The sequence below is a fragment of the Perognathus longimembris genome, chromosome 2, assembly GCF_023159225.1.
Source record: "Perognathus longimembris pacificus isolate PPM17 chromosome 2, ASM2315922v1, whole genome shotgun sequence".
NCBI classification, from domain to species: Eukaryota; Metazoa; Chordata; class Mammalia; order Rodentia; family Heteromyidae; genus Perognathus; species Perognathus longimembris.
In genome coordinates, this window is record NC_063162.1 from 97474755 (window position 1) to 97495520 (window position 20766).

At 36.4% G+C, this 20766-nt stretch overlaps 1 protein-coding gene across 6 annotated transcripts in view; it reads left to right on the plus strand.

The window, feature by feature from the left end:
- Nucleotides 1–20766, plus strand: part of Dock4 (dedicator of cytokinesis 4) — a 417461-nt gene that overhangs the window by 184566 nt on the left and 212129 nt on the right. For all 6 annotated transcript variants that reach the window (XM_048339770.1, XM_048339775.1, XM_048339771.1 and 3 more), the window contains exons 3-7: nt 322–362; nt 2307–2362; nt 6646–6742; nt 12739–12887; nt 18505–18589. In XM_048339770.1, the coding sequence (XP_048195727.1) occupies nt 322–362; nt 2307–2362; nt 6646–6742; nt 12739–12887; nt 18505–18589 (428 nt within the window). The remainder of the gene's footprint in view (nt 1–321; nt 363–2306; nt 2363–6645; nt 6743–12738; nt 12888–18504; nt 18590–20766) is intronic.

A 20766-nucleotide genomic window follows, 5' to 3' on the forward strand; every position in this document is an offset into this window, starting at 1 on the left:
CTAGATAATTTTGGTAGTAATGTCACCTGATTCCTCTTCTGTTATAAGACTGGTATTAATCCAAAGTGGTGTGCTTAAGAATTTTAAATTCCCTACATGACTTCTGCTCAGGTATTATTAAATAGTGAAGTTTGTGCTTTCTACTTAGAAAAAAAATCAGAAATACATTATGTCTTTTAACCTGATTCCAACAGCTACCTTTTTTCTTTATAGAATATTTACCTGTAGAGTAAAATTCCATCAGCAAACAACTGATTAATTTGTTATTTTTAAAATGTTTATTCTATTTTATTAAACCTTGGCCATGCTATTTCTTTACAGGTTGGTACAGAGGATTTGCCTTAAAAAACCCCAATGTCAAGGTAAATAAAAACCTATTTTTAACTGTAGTTAAAGGATTTAACTGAAAGATCAATATTTAAACTGACTTACTATACAATTGAAATTACAGTGGGGCCTCATTTGATATGCAAAATGGTAATACAAATTTTCATAATTTTGGAAATCCCTTTGAACTTGGATTATACTTAAGATATGCTACTCAAATGATCATCTTACATAGCTCTTGAAAATTGAACTGAGAAGACCTTAATAAGCTCATTATATATAAACAAAATCTTTTTGAAGTGCTAGTTTCTTAGAGAACTCAATTAAAATTCAGGCAAGTGAAGTATATATTCCCAAAGAAATACTGAATAGAGGTGTTTAATCTTCAATTTTATATGTGTTATCATTTGTAAACTATGAAATGAGTTTTTTGTAATGGCCCATTGCCAGTTCTTTTTGTTTTGGGGACCGAAAACTGGGAAAACCAGATTATAAAATTGCTTATCTATCTTACTATTCCAGAGAGATACTAGGTTTCATCATCCTTTATGTATTTAGACAATCTCTCCAGAATTACAGTAAGAAGTAATATGACTTTTGTTTTATCTTTTATAGAGACAGTTTGTGATCTTGACACTAATCCTAACTAATGTCTACTTTGTTCTCATCGTCCCAGCTTTCAGCCATCCTTTCCACAATCTCTAGTATTCCACAATCCACAGTTACTCTTTGGTTTAATTTTATCTTCATTTACATTATAGATAAGAAATTATGTCATTTCTCATTCTGAAATGCAATGATGATAGATACACTTTTACATATCTTTTTGCTTAAATAGAGCATTTGCTGGAACGTCCAAGTGTGTTTAATTACTTCATTTCATTATTTTAGATTAGTCTAAATGAAAGCCTGAAGGGCAAAAGAGTATATAAATTTAATTTTTAATACTTTATAACTCATTTAAAGTTTTTTGATATTTGCAGGGCACATGCAAATATAACTTTAGTATTCAATTATTAATCTAAGGCACATTTGGGAAAATTTATTGTGATATCTCCCTTACTTTAGTCATATCTAGCAAACCTTGAATGGTAATTAATTATAATTATAACATTTGTTAAACATATTGTATTGAGGTTAAGTTAAATTTTGCAGAAGAAATAGTGTTTAAAAATGTCTATGTGCTTATTTCCTTCTGTTCAATATACAGAATTTGCTCTTTAAATTTTATTTTATTCTCAGTTCCACAGTGGTGATAATATACATACAAATGACATTTGTTTTCATAAATATTTAATTGAGTTTGTCATTTGATGCTACATTGAAATTCTTCAGAGGATATGGACATTTAATGAACAATAAATTGCTTGCTCACTTTTTTTGTTGTTCTTTCAATTTCCCATTTAGAACAAAGGAACAATTTCCTTGCAGTTACCCTAAATGAAAAGGTTTAAGCTTGCATGGCTTCTTTTGTTTAGTTTTTCAGACTGGTGATTAATTGCTGCTGTGTTGTCATCAAAAATCTTACCAGTGCATATAATACAGATATTGTCTTCAAATTTGCAGTGATGTTTTTAATGTATATTTTTAAATAGAATCGTGAATGTTTGGAGGAGAAGAAAATGAATAAAACCATCAAAAGAGAAGCCAAGGAAACATATTATAGCTATAAAATATTTTTAAAATCTTATTTACTATGATGTAATTTTATTTTCTGATTTATTAAGAACATATTTGTTGAGTGAGATTACACTTTCTTTAGATAATCTTTGGATTTGTGAAGAATTTGGTAGTAGAAAATAAAGAGTGAATCCAAGCCACAATAGATTTTAATCTGTAGAATGTGGAGCTGTTGTTTTTCATTACTACTTTTTTAGTTCTGGTTTTGAACTATGTGATATACACACTATTTATAAACCTGCCTGCCTGAAGAGCATAACCTTTGTGTTTTTTGTTTTTTTCTTCCTTTTTCCTTCCAGGGTATATTTCCTTCCAGCTATGTTCACTTGAAAAATGCCTGTGTGAAGAATAAAGGGTAAGGAATGAGTTTTATTAATAGTTGGAGGACTTTTAACACAACTATTACTTATTTAGGAATTTGAAAAGCTTAGTAATTGTGTTGAAAAATGAACTGTAAAAGATCACACCATTGTCTGCGTTATTTATAAAGAGACACTGACTAAGATAGTTGGGAGAAAATTAAGCTGCCTGTGTGTGCTGAACTACTGCAGAATATAAGCCACTAGTGTCTCTCATTGTCTACATATCATAGTACTAGCTTAATATTAAACAGAAAGAGTTGGTTCTTTTTGGATTCCTGCTCCTTAGAGAAGCATACCAGGCAGACCTATAACATGCTAAAGGTGTGTTGTTGTTGTTGTTGTTTTTGGCCAGTCCTAGGGCTTGAACTCAGGGCCTGGGCTCTGTCCCTGAGCCTCTTTTTGCTCAAGGCTAGTGCTCTACCACTTGAGCCATAGCACCACTTCTGGCTTTTTCTGAGTAGTTTATTGGAAATAAGAGTCTCACAGACTTTTCTTGCCCTGGCTGGCTTTGAAGTGATATCCTCAGTTCTCAGCTTCCTTAAGTAGCTAGGATTGCAGGAGTGAGCTGTGGGTGCCAGGCAAAATGCTAAGTCTTGATGTCCTGAACCCATAAATTTCCTCGATTTACCACTGATTATGAGCTAAGTTTGTCTGTCTTTAATTGAGCACAATACCATATCCTACTATGACCACTTTTCAAGGCATTAGTCTGCCTTAGAGAATATCACATCTGTGATATGTAGTTGAATTTAGCTGGTAAATTGCCTAGGATTTCCAGTTCTTTGGCCTAATAATTGGAAGCTGCTGACAGGATAATACCCTTCAAGTAAGATATTGCAAGATAAAGCAATAGAACTTCCTTGTTGATACAGTTAACATAAGTTGATTATTCAAAAGATGAGTTTGACAGACATTCTAATATCATAAAAACTTTACTGGATGACTGTGTAACATTTATTTTATGGCTAAAGAATACAGGCTCAGCCATAGAAAACATACTTTTCCTCAAAAACAATGAAGGGTAATTTTCTATTTGAACTCTGAAAGGATTACAAATTGGAGTTTTACCAAAAACGTTCCAAGGATGCTTTCAAATATGATTCTTAGATCTCTATTAAATTTTAGTTGAGTAAAGGAACTTCTGTACTTGATGAGAGTCCAATATGAACACTTTTATTACTTATTTTGTGAATGAAAGTTTAAAAATCTAGGGCTGGGGATATGGCCTAGTGGCAAGAGAGCTTGCCTCGTATACATGAGGCCCTGGGTTTGATTCCCCAGCACCACATATACAGAAAACGGCCAGAAGTGGCGCTGTGGCTCAAGTGGCAGAGTGCTAGCCTTGAGCAAAAGGAAGCCAGGGACAGTGCTCAGGCCCTGAGTCCAAGGCCCAGGACTGGCCAAAAAAAAAATAAATAAATAAAAAAAAATAAAAATCTAGAAGACATTTACACTGTCCTATATATGTTGTCATTTATTTAGATAACATTTGTAATAGTAGTAGTAATTTTTAAATAATTGCCTAAAAGTATAATTCTGTTACTTATATTCACTATAGTTTCTAGTGTTAATAAAGGTTGTCCTTTAGAAATGTAGCACAGCTCTTAGGCACCAGAAGTGTAAGTGGTGTTAATAAGTTTTTAAAGTTATCCCAGGCTAGGTATAGCATCAGCCAAGCCCCCTCTAGTAAGTCAGAGGCATTTCAGAAAATATTTTAGACATAGGCTTACTTTCTGTTTTGATATTTATATTCCTGTAGTCTGGGTTTGTCAATGTGTACCTTATAGTGCCCACCTGGACTAGCCCCTATAGCTTCTGTTTCAAGGCTGTCAAACCTGCCATCTAACTGCCCATCACAGTGCACTCCAATAGAGAATAGAGATGGTTATGCCAGCAAAGATAGAGTTATGTATAATTCAACATAGTCGAAGTCTACTCCTCAAAGTGAAGTGGATATAATGGTAAAATAATCACTTCTGTTTTAGTGTTGTTTTATTTTTATATTTTATTATTTATTTTATTTTTGGTTAACTGATATGTACCTTATCCCTTTCCATAAGCCACAAAACAGTTCAAATGTTGGTAAAGGGACCTCAAAACTGATTACCTATATTTAAGACTTGCTTATGGGTTCTCTGCCTATGTAATGGGCATTGTGCAGCAGAAGTGCTTAGTGTCAGAACAAACTTTTGCTGTAATGGATTTAGATCCCTCCTTCTAGGGTTGTTATTGGAAGAGAACTTTGCTCTGAGAACATTTCAGGACATGTATTACCGGATGATTGTTTCCCAGAGAGAAGATTCTGAGTTTTCACTGTGTGACCTGTCTTAATAGGACTTGCAACCTGATAGTCCAGTAAGCTGAAGTTCCTGAAGTCTATCCTAGAACAATTGATCAAAATAGAATTTTAGGTCAACTACTCATATGAGACTATTTGAACACTGGTTTCAGTGTTTGTATAATAAGAAACAGCTGCTTTGCCTAACATGGACAATTTTGTGCTTACCACCATACATTTTGGACAACCCCTATGTAAGCATATTGAGTTATTTTTATGGCCATCTCCTTCAGAGTAAAGTAAGACTGCTGGGATTCTTAAATTATCATTTGCAAACCATGAAGCCACTTACATGTTATTTAATTTTTGGTGAGGTCACTTCATTTTCTAAATGTTGAATAGGATAATTGGTTTCCCTAGAAATTCATCATTTCCCCTTGGCTTTGTTTAGGATCATTTAAAAAATTTCCATGGCAAATATTCATTATTTAAATTGCAACAGCACTGGTGGAATAAATGAGGTGATAGAATACCTATCTATCAAGCACAGTAGCCCTGAGTTCAAACCATTACCTACAAAAAGAAAAAGAACATCTATTATCAACAGCTACTTCAGAAACAAAATAAGTATGCTATCAGTGAAAAATGTCATATGTACACTTAAGAAAAGGTTCAATACCTGTCCCAGTTCAAAAATTCCATGGATTTTTTTTCCCTAGGTATAAATCCTAGTTTTATATCTTCAGCTCTGTTTAAGCTCTAGAAAGAAAGTGGGGGAGGTATTCACAGGATGGTCTTTTAAAACTAGTGTGAAATGAGATAGACCTCCATTGGGGAAGGAATCAAGGCAAGATTTTCATTTCCACCCTTCCCTTAAGAAGATTTTCCAAAAGACAATTATATGCACTTTAGACATAACATCAAAAAGAAACTACAGAGCAGTTATTAGCCTCATGCTAAGAAGTAATTTCCCTTGATCACTGGAGACAACATGGTTCAGTGTCTAATAGGCTGTTACCTTTTACATACTAGATGATGTCCTTGAGAAAATATATTGAAATAGAGAAAGCAATCCCCATCAAAACAGCCAGTAGCATTCATGATAATCGCCATGTAACTGCTTTATGCTTCACAAAAAGTAGGGGGTGGGGGTGATAAGCATTTGAAACACACACACACACACACACACACACACACACACACACACACATACACACACACAGTGAAGATGAGACAAAGGAGAACAATTACATGCCAATACACAAAATGACAAATTAAAGTGTCCTTCCCACCCTCATCTTTTTGTTTCCCCTAAACAAAGATATATGTATTCTCAAGTATAATTTCTGACTTGTAGAGAAGAAATGGGAATGCTGTATTATTCTAATCACAGGGAGAAAGATGTTGAAATGAATACTCAAATATTTGTGATGTCTTAAGTGTCTATGTATGCACTATGCAGCATGATACTTAGTAGCAATTATTTTTCCCATCATTGTGCTAGATAATAAAAATGAAAGGTTACTGAGCTCAAGTAAATGCCCAGTGTCTGTGTCAGTGTTTTCCTATTTCTAACACTGATTTAATTTCATGTTCACAACTATTACATCGTTTTACTTCTTTGAGTCCTGTGCTCATATCACTAAGAAGGCAAAAGTCAAGTCAGAGGTTATGGAGTCTGGTAACCACATGCTATCAATGAAGACTTTGGGGTGAGGAGAGTTGAGTTTCTGTGTAGGAGTCCAATTGTCATCATTAGAGTGGAACTCCCATGTAGTTCCTTCACCACTGCATTGCTCACACTTAATTGTCCCCTTGTGGTTGTCAGTACAACACTATGGCATTCGTCATATGCATTGATAGTCAGGTCCGGGTTCCTGCCTGCAGGACTCAAAATAACTGGATATCTTTGTTTCCTAGTATATCTTTTAGAGCTCTTGAAACAAGATGCTTGTTTATGGTATTTAAGTATATATGTTTTCTTTTTTAATTTCACAGACAATTTGAGATGGTTATTCCCACTGAAGACTCTGTCATCACAGAAATGACATCAACATTAAGAGACTGGGGAACCATGTGGAAACAACTTTATGTGGTAAGTAACTTTTTTTTTTTTGGCCAGTCCTGGGCCTTGGACTCAGGGCCTGAGCACTGTCCCTGGCTTCTTCCCGCTCAAGGCTAGCCACTTGAGCCACAGCGCCGCTTCTGGCCGTTTTCTGTATATGTGGTGCTGGGGAATTGAACCTAGGGCCTCGTGTATCCGAGGCAGGCACTCTTGCCACTAGGCTATATCCCCAGCCCGGTAAGTAACTTTTTAATGGCATGATTTTGTGGCTAGAGAATTGGCATGAGAAATAGCTATGGAGCTTTAGCTTTATTTTTTGGCAATACTGACTTTCAAACTCAAGACTTTGTGCTTGCTAGGTAGGCACTCTTACTACTTGAGCCAGACTCCCAACCCAAAAAATATGCGGAACATGAGTCAACAGCAATTAATATTTGAGCTTCTTTAAGTCACTGGAACACTTTGGGGAATCAAGGATATCAATCCTAACAAGACATAGTTTTATTATAATCCCTACATCCATTCAGTATGAGTTTTCTATATAATCTTTCAATACCACAGGAATACAAAAGAAATTTTTTTGTGTGTATGATACCTATCCAAACAAGACTGTTTAATTGGATATAGGGTTGGACCTCTGACTATTTTAATTTTCAAGGACAAATAAACTTTTTTTTTCTTTCTCTTTTTTTCCCCTGGTAGTATTAGGATTTAAAAACAGTGCCTCCAACTTAGTAGGCCTATATTCTACCACTTGAGTCACATCCCTAGACCTTTTCACTTTTGTTATTTTTTGAATAGGGTCTCAATTTTTATGGAGCCTGTCTGGAATGTGCTTTTCCTATTTACATATTCCATGTCTAGCTTTTTATTGGATTAGCTCCTATCTTGCCGAATGTCTAACTGTGCTTACCTCAAATTTTGATCCTTCTGATCTTAGTCTTCTAAATATCTAGTATTACAGACATGAGCTGTCATGCAATATAATTTTTTTTTTTTTTTTGCCAGTCCTGGGGCTTGGACTCAGGGCCTGAGCACTGTCCCTGGCTTCTTTTTGCTCAAGGCTAGCACTCTGCCACTTGAGTCACAGCACCACTTCTGGCCGTTTTCTGTATATGTGGTGCTGGGGAATTGAACCCAGGGTCTCATGTATACGAGGTAAGCACTCTTGCCACTAGGCCATATCCCCAGCCCCCATGCAATATAATTTTAATGGTGGAATTATTTTATAGTATTTTAATTCTGTAAATAATTCACGTACACTGTAAATGACAACTTCATCGTCAGAATCAGTGAGAATATTCAGCATACTACACAAAGAAACTTTTTGAAAAAATATTTTAGAGATATCTATGTGCATGTACTCATCCATTAATTATAATTTATGACTTTATTGAATACAAATAGCATGTTTATTTACTTATTACAACTACTTATGACTTTATTGAGCACTAATACAACACAAATGCTACAGGAAGTACTCTGTATACTGCATCTCCTTATAGCCACCCAATGAAACTGCAGAATAGTTAATTTAAGTATACTGTACTATATATTTTTCATATATGTATATAAAATAAAGATTAATTTATAACTCAGGCATAGTAAGAGGAAAACAGCAATAATAAAGCAATTATACCCAGGGAAAAATTATTTAAAGCCTAAACATTTTTTATTTGGAATTTTTTCATTTCATTTTTACACCTTTTAGTTGACCGGGAAAGAGAAATCTTAGGAAGGAAAACCTCAGAAAATGAGGAGAAACTACTGTAGTAAGAAAGTAGTCAAGTTGGGGTTCTAGTTTAAATCTGCTACTCTCCTTCTGAGCCTCTGTGTACATAAAAGTTGATTAGTAATGATGTTTTAGGGAAAGATAAATGTGATTTCTTCTTTTATTTTCAAAGAAATTTATAGAACAGCTTAATCACTTGAAGGAATATGTTCAAATTACAAAGATGTATATCTGTTACATCTAAAGTACAACAGAAGATTTCATTTAAAGTCACTAGTGAAAATTCTTTGGCGGTGCGCTCTAGCCATACCCTTCTGGAGCTGGTCCCCTTCAGGAGTCACAGTAGAAACCAGAAGATAATCTTAGGCCTCTGATGAATTGCTTATCAAAGATAAAGTAAACACCAAGTCAAGATAACTGACCTATAGAACTCTATGCTGTGCTGTTGTCATGGAAATGTGTATCTCCCTTCTAAATATATTTTAAAAATTGTACTAGAATGAATATAAAGCCAGGCACTGGTGGCTCACACCTGCAATCCTAGCTACTCAGAAGCTGGGATCTGAGGATCACAGTTCAAAGTCAGTCTTGGCAGGAAAGGCCGTGAAACTATCTCCAATTAACCACCAGAAAACTGGAAGTAGTGCATGGCTCAAAAGTTGTAGAGACTAGCCTTGAGCAAAGAAGCTTAGGGACAGTGCCCATGCCCTGAATTCAAGCCCCACGACCGACCCTCCCCCGTCAAAAAATAAAACCCAAGTGTTATTTCATTTAAAGTAACATTATGTATGACACTAACGTGGAAAAGAAAACTGTTAGAAATGTTTTGACCATTAGACCTAAGTACTCAGCATAAAAGAGTTATAATGATAGAATGCTTCCCATTAGTCAAGCTAGAACAACTGAGCTTTTCCTTTAATGCAGCAATGAGTGGGGGAGCAAAGTTGAATTTCTTTTTAATTCTGTCTTATCTAGCTATTTTTATCTACTTTTCCTGTTAGAAGCTTCTATTTTGGGGAAATACTTGGTTCAACTGAAAATGCATGTGCTTTAAACTCTAGAAGTATTCCCTCCTCCTAGTGTCCTGAGTAATAGATTGAGAAGGAGGGAGAGAGGGAGAAAGGGAGGGAGGAGAGAGGGAAAGAGAATTAGTTAACAGTCCTCCCTAAATATTGAGATGGCAGTTAGGTGTATGAGGTACAAATAACAAGTTGTAACCCAGGGATACCTGAGTTTGCCTTGGAATGAGGCCGACTTGGCCATGTGGGATCTTTTGTTTTTTATTTTCCTACTGTACAAAAGTATTTTGGGCCAAATGTTTGGTTCAGGTTCATCACACTAGAGTGTATTTAAGGTACTGTCCATATTCTCTACTAGCAGTTTGAAAGCACCTAGCTTCTAAAATAAAAGCATTCTGATGTGGATAGTAATTCTTTACAAGTTGTAAACATTGTATGAAGACATATGTTAGATATTTAGCAGAAAAGCACATTGTGGATGCTGGGGAAATACTAGTTGCTCTTTGAAATCACATTGGCAAGGGCCTAAGTGTGCTCTTTAAATATCTCTTAATAAAATATCAGAAATGTAGCCACAAAAAGTACAGGGGAATATAGTAGTCATCTTTTACCATGTACTTTGGTTCAGAGCTTGAGTTGTTTTATATCTTTGTTTCCTGAGACTCTGCCAGGAAGTTTATATTTTCTAGTCTTATCAGATATGAGTTATATAGAGTTCCACTGTAAGTAGTGAAGCTTACCTCTGAATCTAAGTTTGCTGCTGCTGCAACCTGTTTTGCTTTCATTTTAAGGCAGAAGAAAACTTAATCATGCCCTAAACCAGGAAACTTACCATTAACTTTTTGCTACATGTCTGATCTATTACAGGCATTTCTAGATGTTGTTTTATTCCAGATGTTTAAAATTATGACATTTTTTAAATTTAGCACTAAATCAAAAGCTTTCTGAATAGCCTCCAGTTGAGAAACTATCCAGTTTCTCAAATCTCGTTGCCATAAACTATGGTTTTTTGACTAGAAGTTCAACCAGATGCCCTGATGTCTTAAAATAGCAGAGTAAGTTTGATGGCCAAACTGTATTGTACTAGTATTCCTTCTACTTTGGAATTTTGTTCCTTAAAGAGGAAGCTGACCAACTAGTTTGCATTTTTATAAAGGATCTTGTTTTCTTCCTTTCCATCTCTGTAGTCTTTATCACTAAACACAACATCATAATTCAATCAAAACTATTCTACCAAACAACTGCAGAATGCATCCACTGCAGCAAGCACATGACCGTCTCACTGACTCAGTTCAAAACGCTGCTGCCATGGGCTGGGAATATGGCCTAGTGGCAAGAGTGCTTGCCTTGTATACATGAAGCCCTGGGTTCAATTCCCCAGCACCACATATATAGAAAACGGCCAGAAGGGGTGCTGTGCCTCAGTGGCAGAGTGCTAACCTTGAGCAAAAAGAAGCCAGGGACAGTGCTCAGGCCCTGAATCCAAGGCACAGGACTGGCAAAAAAAAACAAAAAAAAAAAAAACACAAACAAACAAAAAACAAAACGGTGCTGCCTTAGTTTCCTTACGTGACTTTTTTTACTTAGTGGACTTTTACTTCCTTGTGAGGTTACTAATAGCTATTAGTAACCTCAAATGTTTCTTAGTCTTTCCTGCTTTTTAAAAAAATTACCTAACAGAAACTACTTGAGTCCCACAAGAAACAATATCTGTAAATCAAGGTATTCATCCAGTCACTTTCCATGTGGGAGGGGCCTAGAAAAGGCAGTTACAGCCCTGTGGTTGGCTGTTTACAGAGATGAAGAGATCACAGACACTGAGCAGTTATTTAGAGGAGTATTGTGTCACCTTGCCTTGTAACTGCTTGTATGGGAGTATAGAAAGAAGATGAGTAGACAGCAAGAAGTAATAGTCTCAATAATGTGCTTTAGGAATTGAGAGGAGAGCAAGATTATTTATGTCTCAGAGCATCAAGGATGGCATCCTCAAGAATGCTTCAAGTACCTCTACCAAATTTGTCTGACCTGAACAACGATATGAAAACTTCTCAAGGCAACAGGAATTGGCAAAGAAAATACTCTTTTTAAAGATGAAAATTATGTTACAACTCACTATCTTTTCCCATCACATACAAAGGGCTTTCTTTTTTCTTCTGTTGCAGCCCTAGTGGAGCTATATGGTTGGATAACCTTAGTCTTTTCATGTCATTATATTAATTTTTATAGAAAATAAAGGTATAACATCTAGTGAAGAAAGGGGAAGATATTACATAAGATATGCTCTATTGTCTCCCAGGTAAGAGACACATTTTGGTTTCAGTAAAGGAACAGTGTTTGAGGTATTGGAGGTTGGTCTCTGTTAGTTGCTAGACAATGAGTGAAAGCATCAGATACAAAATTCAACTTCTGGTCAAGAACAAAAAAAAATAGGAAAAGAAAAGAAGACACAGTATTTATAAGGAGTTTCTTATAGACCAACCCAAATTGCCAACAGTACTTGTAATAGTTAATGTGTGATATTTATTTGAGGTTACACATTATTCTGGGATTTTAAGTGGCAAATTTAATCCATTTTTACACAAAGCCTCTGAGCTTAATGAATTTTATAAGAGACTATCTTGACTCTATTGGTTGTAAGAAAGAAAGAAAGAAAGAAAGCACCATTTTTTCTAAAATATCAATACTGAACAGATAATGGCAATTCAAATTAATTGCCCTTCTATCATCTAGGTAATCTGAGTGCCTCTGTGTGCCCACCTTCTAAAGGGAGATCTAAATAAAAAGACTATCATACAAGAAATATTTGGACATTTCCCATGTCCTTGCCTTTAGCTCCACATTGCCATGACTCAGAAAAGTAAGAACATAATGTGTATGAGAATCACCGGGTAAGATCTCAGTCAGAGGTGAAAGTCAGTCCCAGCTCTGAGGGACAGGGGCAATTGGATAGAGGTAAGGAGGAGTTCTTGAAGTGAAAAATCAAGGTAGTGTATATCAAGCACAGAGATTGGACTAAGCCTAGATGTGGAAGTGAAGTGAGAAGCAGGAACAGAGTGTCTGCTGGGATTTTAGACAAGAGTGCTACATTGTGAACTCAGTTGAGGGAAAGAGGGAAGACACAAGTCTTTGAGGAAACAGTTTATCCATGGAAAAGATGCCTACCAAGCAGCAAGTGCATAGTGTCAGGAGGATTTTCCCCCTTTCCCTTACTCATTGGTTACTCCAAAAGTCAGCGTGAGGTCTGACTACCAGATCTTCATGTGTATATTTCTTAGAGAAATGAAGGTGATCTCTTCCACCGGCTGTGGCATATCATGAATGAAATCCTGGATCTGCGGCGGCAGGTGCTTGTTGGCCATCTTACCCATGACCGGATGAAGGATGTGAAGCGCCACATTACTGCCCGCCTTGACTGGGGGAATGAGTGAGTACGACCTTTCCTAGTAGGGGAGCACAACAGTGGTGACACAGATATTGGCCAGCATGTAGTATGCTAATCACACAGAGTTTGCCATTCTTCCCTTTTCTGGAGCTTTGTGTGAACTGTCACTGTTGGAAGTCAAGATGCACACTATCTAGGTCTGGTGTGGGTACTGAGACACTGCTCTCTAGTGTCTGTGTGGTATGACAGTGCTCATGTACTCACAGAAAATGGTCTGTTCATTGGGATTACATCTCTATGGTTGTGGCTAAAATGGGTCTGACTTAGACCTTGTGTCTGGCATATGTATATGCTTTTAATATCCACCTGGTCCCTGTCATGGTGAAAGTCACCATTGTAATGCACAGGGAGAATCTGCTAAAAGTCTTTATGACATGCACACCACTGGGATCTTTTCATCATTACTGGGATGGGTCCGCTGCCAGCTGTTTAGAATTGTTCCATACAAGCCATTTAGAGAAGGTACTTGGGAGAACTCAGTAAAGAGTTGTTCTTCACAGAGATTTACTTTTAAATAAACATGGTATTAAAAATAACAGCCAAGGGGCTGGGGATATGGCCTAGTGGCAAGAGTGCCTGCCTCGGATACACGAGGCCCTAGGTTCGATTCCCCAGCACCACATATACAGAAAAACGGCCAGAAGCGGTGCTGTGGCTCAAGCGGCAGAGTGCTGCTAGCCTTGAGCGGGAAGAAGCCAGGGACAGTGCTCAGGCCCTGAGTCCAAGGCCCAGGACTGGCAAAAAATAAAAATAAAAAAAATAACAGCCAAGCACTTAAGTGGTAAATTTAATCACTGAAAACTAAGACCAGCGCTAACATACAGACTATTTATTAATGTAGGAGTAAAAAATGAAAGAGCCAGCCTTGCATATGATCTTTGGTTTGCATAAAACCCAAGTTGAAGTCAGGGGAGTGTTCCTTAGTATCTTACAAGGCCCTCTGTCTCATTCTTTCTTTCCCCTAAATCCATATTTACTATTTGACTTTCAAAATATCTTAGAGCAAGAGGGGAGAGAGGGGTAAAAAAAATCAGTCAGAAAAGAGAAAATAGCAGGAAGTGATCCATGGATCAGCTGACATCTTAGTGAGTATGAAAAAAAATCCCAAATATTTAAAAGTCAAATTCTGCTTCCTATATCTATAGGAAGTCACATTACCACCAGGCAGATTTGAGACTTGCCAAAGTGTTAGATGCTATAGGTATGAAAACATAGATCTACTAATATACTTTAAACTTCTATCTCACTTGAAGTACATTGATACCTTCTTGAACCCAATATGTTTTATCTTTTTCCAGACAATGAATAGACTTACTTATTTCTAGATGATTCATTTGTGTGAGCAATAAATAAAGCAAGGGCAGATGTGGAGTATCAGCTAAAGTAATAGACTGAGACTGCTACTTTTTTAAAGACCACAAAAAAAAACAAACCAATTTTGAAACCTTCATTGAACTGAAAACACGTTGTCCTTTTTGCTTACTCTACATTTCAATGTTATATTCATGAAGGTATTAGGGAATGAAGCATGAACTTATTTTCTCTTTCATTTTAATATTTGCAGAAATTCAAAGGACATTATGAAACTCTATTGGAAACAGAAATGTTTACAATTACTTTAATTCTGCCTGAGGGTCTCAGATGAGAAGACTTTTTTTTTCCAAGTCCAGTGTAGAACAGTGAAGGTTTTAGGAATCCTGTCAAAAGAGTGAACTGAATTACAGGTCTGAGGGCCTGCTCCAAGATGATACGATTGAAAACACATGGTGTCTCCTGGCAGATTAGACCTGCTGCCATTGGGTTGGACTTTTCTTGTTATGTGTGATGGAGTCACCATGGGAGAGGTAACTCTATGGGATACTGGAACATGACCCTGGGCTGTCTGTATTCCATGTATTTCTTTATTACTTTGAAAGTCCTCTGACTTTACACTGAATTATAATTGGCTGCTGAATTATAATTGCCGGCATCACTATCATGATGCTGGACTTTATTTAAAAGATCAGTTTGTAAATAGGATGAAAGTTGAATGATCTTATCAAAATATTATTGAAGCCAGGGGCTGGAGGCACATACCTGTTATCCTTGCTACTCAAGAGGGTGAGATCTGAGGATTGAGGTTCAAAGCCAGCCTGAGATGGCAAATCCTAGAGACTCTTATCTCTAGTTAATAACCCAAAGCCAGAAGTAGAGGTGTGGATAAAGTAGTAGGGTGGAAAAACCTAAGGACGAACCTGAGGCTTTGACTTCAAACTCCAATACTGGGGGGAAAAAATCATCAAAATGTGTAGCAGTCAAAAAAATAATGCCTTTTTAGTTTAATGAAGGAAGGCGAAGGCAGAGGGATGGGAGAAGGACAACAAATCATTGAAAGTTTGAATCATGATTCCATTTTTCAATTATATTAAGTAATGATACAAAAAGATTATGTCAGGTTATGAATACAGTGCATCTTGATCATTTTCACTCCTTTTATTATTTACCCCAGTTTCCCCTCCCATCTGTACTCTTAAGTTACATAGTTCAGTTTTACATAATGTATATTGAATATAATGACTACATTTGCTCACCCTTCCTCCCTCCATTCCTCCCTCCACTTTTTAAAAATTGTTATTGTAAAGATGATGTACAGAAGGGTTATAGTTACATAAGTCAGATCATGAGTATATTTCTTTATGAAACCTGTCATCCATTCCCTACCTTTCTTCCAGTTTTTCTGTTCTAACCCCCTCTCCCAAGTTGTGTAGCTCATTTTCATTACAATGTGGCGTAGCACTGCTACATTTGTTCATCCTTTGTCCTAAGACAAAGACAAAATGTACCTTTTGTACAGAAAACAAAATCAGCCACAACAATGAAAAAACAATAACCAAAATAACAAACAACCTCTTGTTTCCATTTCTTGGAGTTAATTTCGATAAATATCGTTTCATATGATCATATACACATAGCTATTGCATAATTGTATTTTTTACTTACATCACATCTCTTTTGCACTTTGATCAGTTCTATGGCTAATTTATGATAAGTTGGCAAAACATTGATATATGAAAATCAACAGTATAGTTTGAAATCATCCCCAAATTTATTAAGTTTTCTGAACTTTTTTTGTTTTCCTTGAATTTCATTGAACAATTATTTTAAAGTAAGTTAGAGATTGCATATCTTATTTCTCTAAGTATAAATTTATTTCCTTATTGATCTGTGCTATATGAAAAGCAAATTAAGATAATGTCTATGCCTATTAGATTAAATCAAATTGAACTGCAAAATTATTTGCCAGCACATAAGTCTTTGGATGAGTATTAATTAGTGTATTCAATGTCAAGTTGTATAATCAGATTATTGAAGAGAGTTCCTCTGAATGTGGGAAGCATGGATGGAGGAGGAGATAACTTTTCTTGTTTCCTAATGGAGTCAGCAAAAGAAGCCTTTCCACCTGAGATCCTTAAAGTAGCGGTGCCTATTTCTTTTGCCCATAGAGTCTTATAATTTTGTTTGGATTTCTGCTGAGATTATATGACAGGAGAATCAGTTTGTCCTTTCTTTCTGATCTCACACAGTAGTTTAGTGCCCTCTCCCTCCTTGCTGCTCCTGTCTTCCTGTATCCTGTGTAGTTTTCTCCCATTTTTGTCTCTCCCTTCCTCATCTTCATATTTGTAGTAATGCACTGTTCCAGTTATATTTTGTCCACTAAAAAAATCACAAACTATTTCTGGTTTATCCTAAGCTTATACTATAAGGCACTTACAAAAACCAAATAGAAAAAGATTCTCTCACTCAACTGTGACTCCAGGATTGATGGAGAACTGGAAAAACTACAGGCCTTGTGAATGAAAGGAACTTGCACAGTGCTAGATCTAGCATGGTGGCTCTGGAGCTCATATCTTTCTAGAACCTCTGCTCTTCCTCTTTACCCATGCTGCAGTGATGTTGCTGAACTTCCTTTCACATGTTTTGTTTTCTAAGCTCCAATTCACAAAGATTGAATTGCATTAACAGTCAATGCCTATTGGTCCTTTTTGAGCTGAATATTGAAATCCCAGGTGCTTATAAACTGCTGGCTGGTGCTGGCTAGTCTGTGGATAATTTGTTGTAGGTCAGGTGCCGTCAAGAAGAAAAGATGCTCAGAGGAATGTCTCATCTGCCCCCATGTCATCCAGGGGGAAAAAATAAGTAGAAGAGCTTCTCATAGAAGAAGCTTTGAAAAAGGCAGGCACTCTGCTTCCCATATGATTATACATTCTCTTTCCTTCGTTGGATCAACTTTCAGCAGCAATGTAGTCCCAGTATCAAATGACATCCTAGACTGTAGGGCAGTGATTCTGTCTTGAAAGGATACTGAGAACAAGAAAACAGGAACAGATTATAACAAAATCCTTTGTGAAATATGGCAAGGTAAGACCTGGATATTTTTTAAGTAAATAGCTGTTCTTATCGAAAGTTCATCCAGAAGAATGGGTATGTGATTTCTTTGAGTTTCTCAATGAGTGATATAATTTCGAAAATTGGAGAAAGTATTTTAGTATCTGAAAGGCAGTACCTACTCTCAAGTGACAATCTTCTAATTTAAGAACAAATATCTTTCAGAGTAGCTGAGCAGTAGTTGGCTTGAAGTAGGTGCTGAATTAATAAATTTTATTTGTTAAACTTTAATGAGATTTTGAAGAGGGCATAGAGTTTCAGGATTCTTTTATTTTATTCTTAATTCAAAAGTAAGAAGGCTGTGGTTCTATAATTGGAAGTTCAAAGCTAAAGGCTTTGATGGTGTAAAAAGGATGCAGAATAAATTCTCAGATAAGTACACATGAGACCGGGAATGTGGTATTTGAAGGAATTCTGGCAAGCAAATGGTATGTTGGCCTTGATCTACAGGGCATTACAGAGACATGCTGAAGCCACTGAGATGGTGTCTGATTGTTATGGAAGTGAACACATTTGTATGACATTTGTATCAGTGTTGCACAGTAGATGCCCTGGAGAAGGTTTATGTTACCAAGGTCATGAGAGAGGAACTGGTCAGGACAGAATTATTTGCACTTTCCTCTGTCCCTGGTAAGACATAGCAAATCAATTCCTACCTTTGGTACTTCTGAGATTGGATGTAACTTTGTCATAGAAAGCCGTGTGTCAGTCACAATGACACTTGACACAAGAAATTAAACAATTTTCCTGTTCTAGATCTAAAACTATGCTTACCTATTTCTGTTCCTTGCCTTTATTGGCTTTTTCCTGTTGCCACATCCCAGAACTTGCCTTGAATGGACACTATACATTAGTCCCTAGGGATTCATGCTAGAAAGGTAGTAACTCTGGGTGTTGCTTGCTATGTGCCAAAGCTTCCAGTCGTGGGAGTATCCACTGAGTAAGGACACAACCCATCCCCCCTTTGATTTTTGTAGATTCAGCATCTTCTATGTTCAATATGCAGCCTTGTAACTTGTGTATCTCAAGTACAGAAACCAGTCTTAAATGTAAGACTATGAGTAAAAGAAGCATGGATGTTGATTATATCTTGTTTCAGGTCAATCTAGTAAGAACAGTTATGAAAATATATTTCATGCAGATGATTTTTCTTCCTCTGCTATTTATTTTCTAGGCAACTGGGACTGGACCTGGTGCCTAGGAAAGAGTATGCGATGGTGGATCCAGAGGACATCAGCATTACTGAGCTATACCGACTGGTAGGCACAGAAAACATTGGCTCACAGCCTCATTTGCTAATTTTGTGGTTTCCATGGCACTCTTCATTTTTGCTTGATAGTGTCAGAGCAGAATGTTCCAAGTTTAATTTGAATAAAGAGACTTGAAAGCTGAGGTGACCATGCCCTGAGTACTGTACTGGGACATTTTCTTCATCTCACAATGATATTATTCTCCACAGAGCCCTCTACTCACAAGAAGTATGAAGTAAATTCAGTTTTAAGTTCTTTTGAAAATCTTTGTGCTTTCTGCCTTGTCTAGTGAAATACTCACAAGTAAGTCACACCTGCTCACCTGTTATGTTTCCAGACAGCGCTTTAAGGAATGGTGCTCAGCCATTGTTCACCAATATGTTAGTCCTCCTTTCTTCCCTTGTTATACAGACTATCAGAAAGATATCTCTTCTCCTTAGCCTTCACTGGAACTCTTGTACTTCCCCAAAACGGAGTTCATTTCTAAGGGCTGAAGCCCATGGATAAGCATTAAAAAAATTGATCAGATGACCTATCTTGGCATCAGTTGTGATTTGATTTTTTTGCTTAGCATCTAGGTTCCTCAATCCTGGTATAAGCTGGCTTGGGTTTTAATCTTGTATTTATAAATACTTAGGTATAAAATGTATCTGATTTCTTAGTATTAACTAAGCTCTCTTAAATGTTATATTAGAGAAGCTGGTTGGAAAGAGCTTTCAAAGACTATCACCTTAAGCATAATCTTTACTTTGATCTCGTTACTGTGACATTGTACCACAATGTCCTGAGAAGAATGCTTCACAAAAAGAGTATTTTTCAAAAATCTTACTTCTTTTAGGGTAGCTTTCCAAGCTTATAGTACTTTACTGAGAATAGCAGGATACTCTTAACTTGAAGATTATATGTGAAAAAAATGGAGAAGTCCATTGGGGTTGTGACTGATTTGAAATGTCAGACACAGCTAATATTACTTTCTATTTTTTATTTTTCAAGCATCTTTTCAGATTATCTCTGTGCTGTCCAGTAGAATGCATTCTGCTTTTGCAGCAGATTTCTTTACTGCCCACAGAAATGCTTTTTCATAGCTATGCCTTAATGATACCTGTGCTGCTAGGGCAGGATGTTTGGCCCCTCTTAAGGAGACAATGGTAAGTGAAAGGAGACAAGGATAAAGGAAGGAACAAAATAAGAATATTGAAAGCTACAGGTCATCAATACTCTGAGCGTATAAGATATATTTTGTGTATTGCATTTGTCAGTCTACTAGTTCCTGTCTTTATATATGTAGACCATTGTTTTCCTGCTTCTCAAAATCTCTTAGTTTTCATCTTCAGATTGCATAGATTCACTCTATTGTGCTCAGAAATAATCTTGTCCAGTGCTTTATATGAATAAGCAACTCAGTTGTTGTTTACCAGGCCCTTATGGTAATATGAATAGGCCATGGATTGTAGCTACAGACAACTGGATTTGTGCTCTTGACAAGCTTGGTAATCTTGAGTTTATTATTTCTACTTCCTGAGCCTCCATTTCTTCATTTACTAAATGGAGAAATTTTTTTCATGTTTTATTAAATAAGAGCGCATATAAAGTATCTTTCCTTGACAGATATTTGCAAAACACTTAAATGTTCACTCTAATTTTCATTCCTTTTTCATCTTTATTTCATATGCATTAGAGAGGCAACATGACAAGGATAATTGATATGCTAAATTTTAGTTTAGATTTGGCTGTTCTAAATGAAATGAATAATAGAAGCTGACATGACTGAAATTTAATTTAGGTATAGAAGCAGGAAGTTAGTTCTAAGTTGGTTTGTGGAAAAAGGACACAGGCTCTTTACGTGTTTATATGCACTGTAAAATCTCTACCATCAAGTACAACATAGCTGCAAGAGTTGTAGGACAAGGTTTTCTGTCATTGAGTGAGCTTTCATGAGCCTTCCTGGAAATTCTTTGCAATGCTCACATTTAGATCTCATAGGCAGAGGATGCCAATGAGGATGTCAAATATTTGGTGAGGAAGTAAATAGATCCTACTTTCCCTAGTTCAAATGTCTCTATTTGTGACTTTGTCTATTTTCTTCCTTTAACCTATATTTTACATCTTTCAATATTCTAGGTTGTTGGTGGTAGCTGCCTAGAGTGAAGTGGTAATAAGATTAGGATCTCATGTAAATTGGTTGA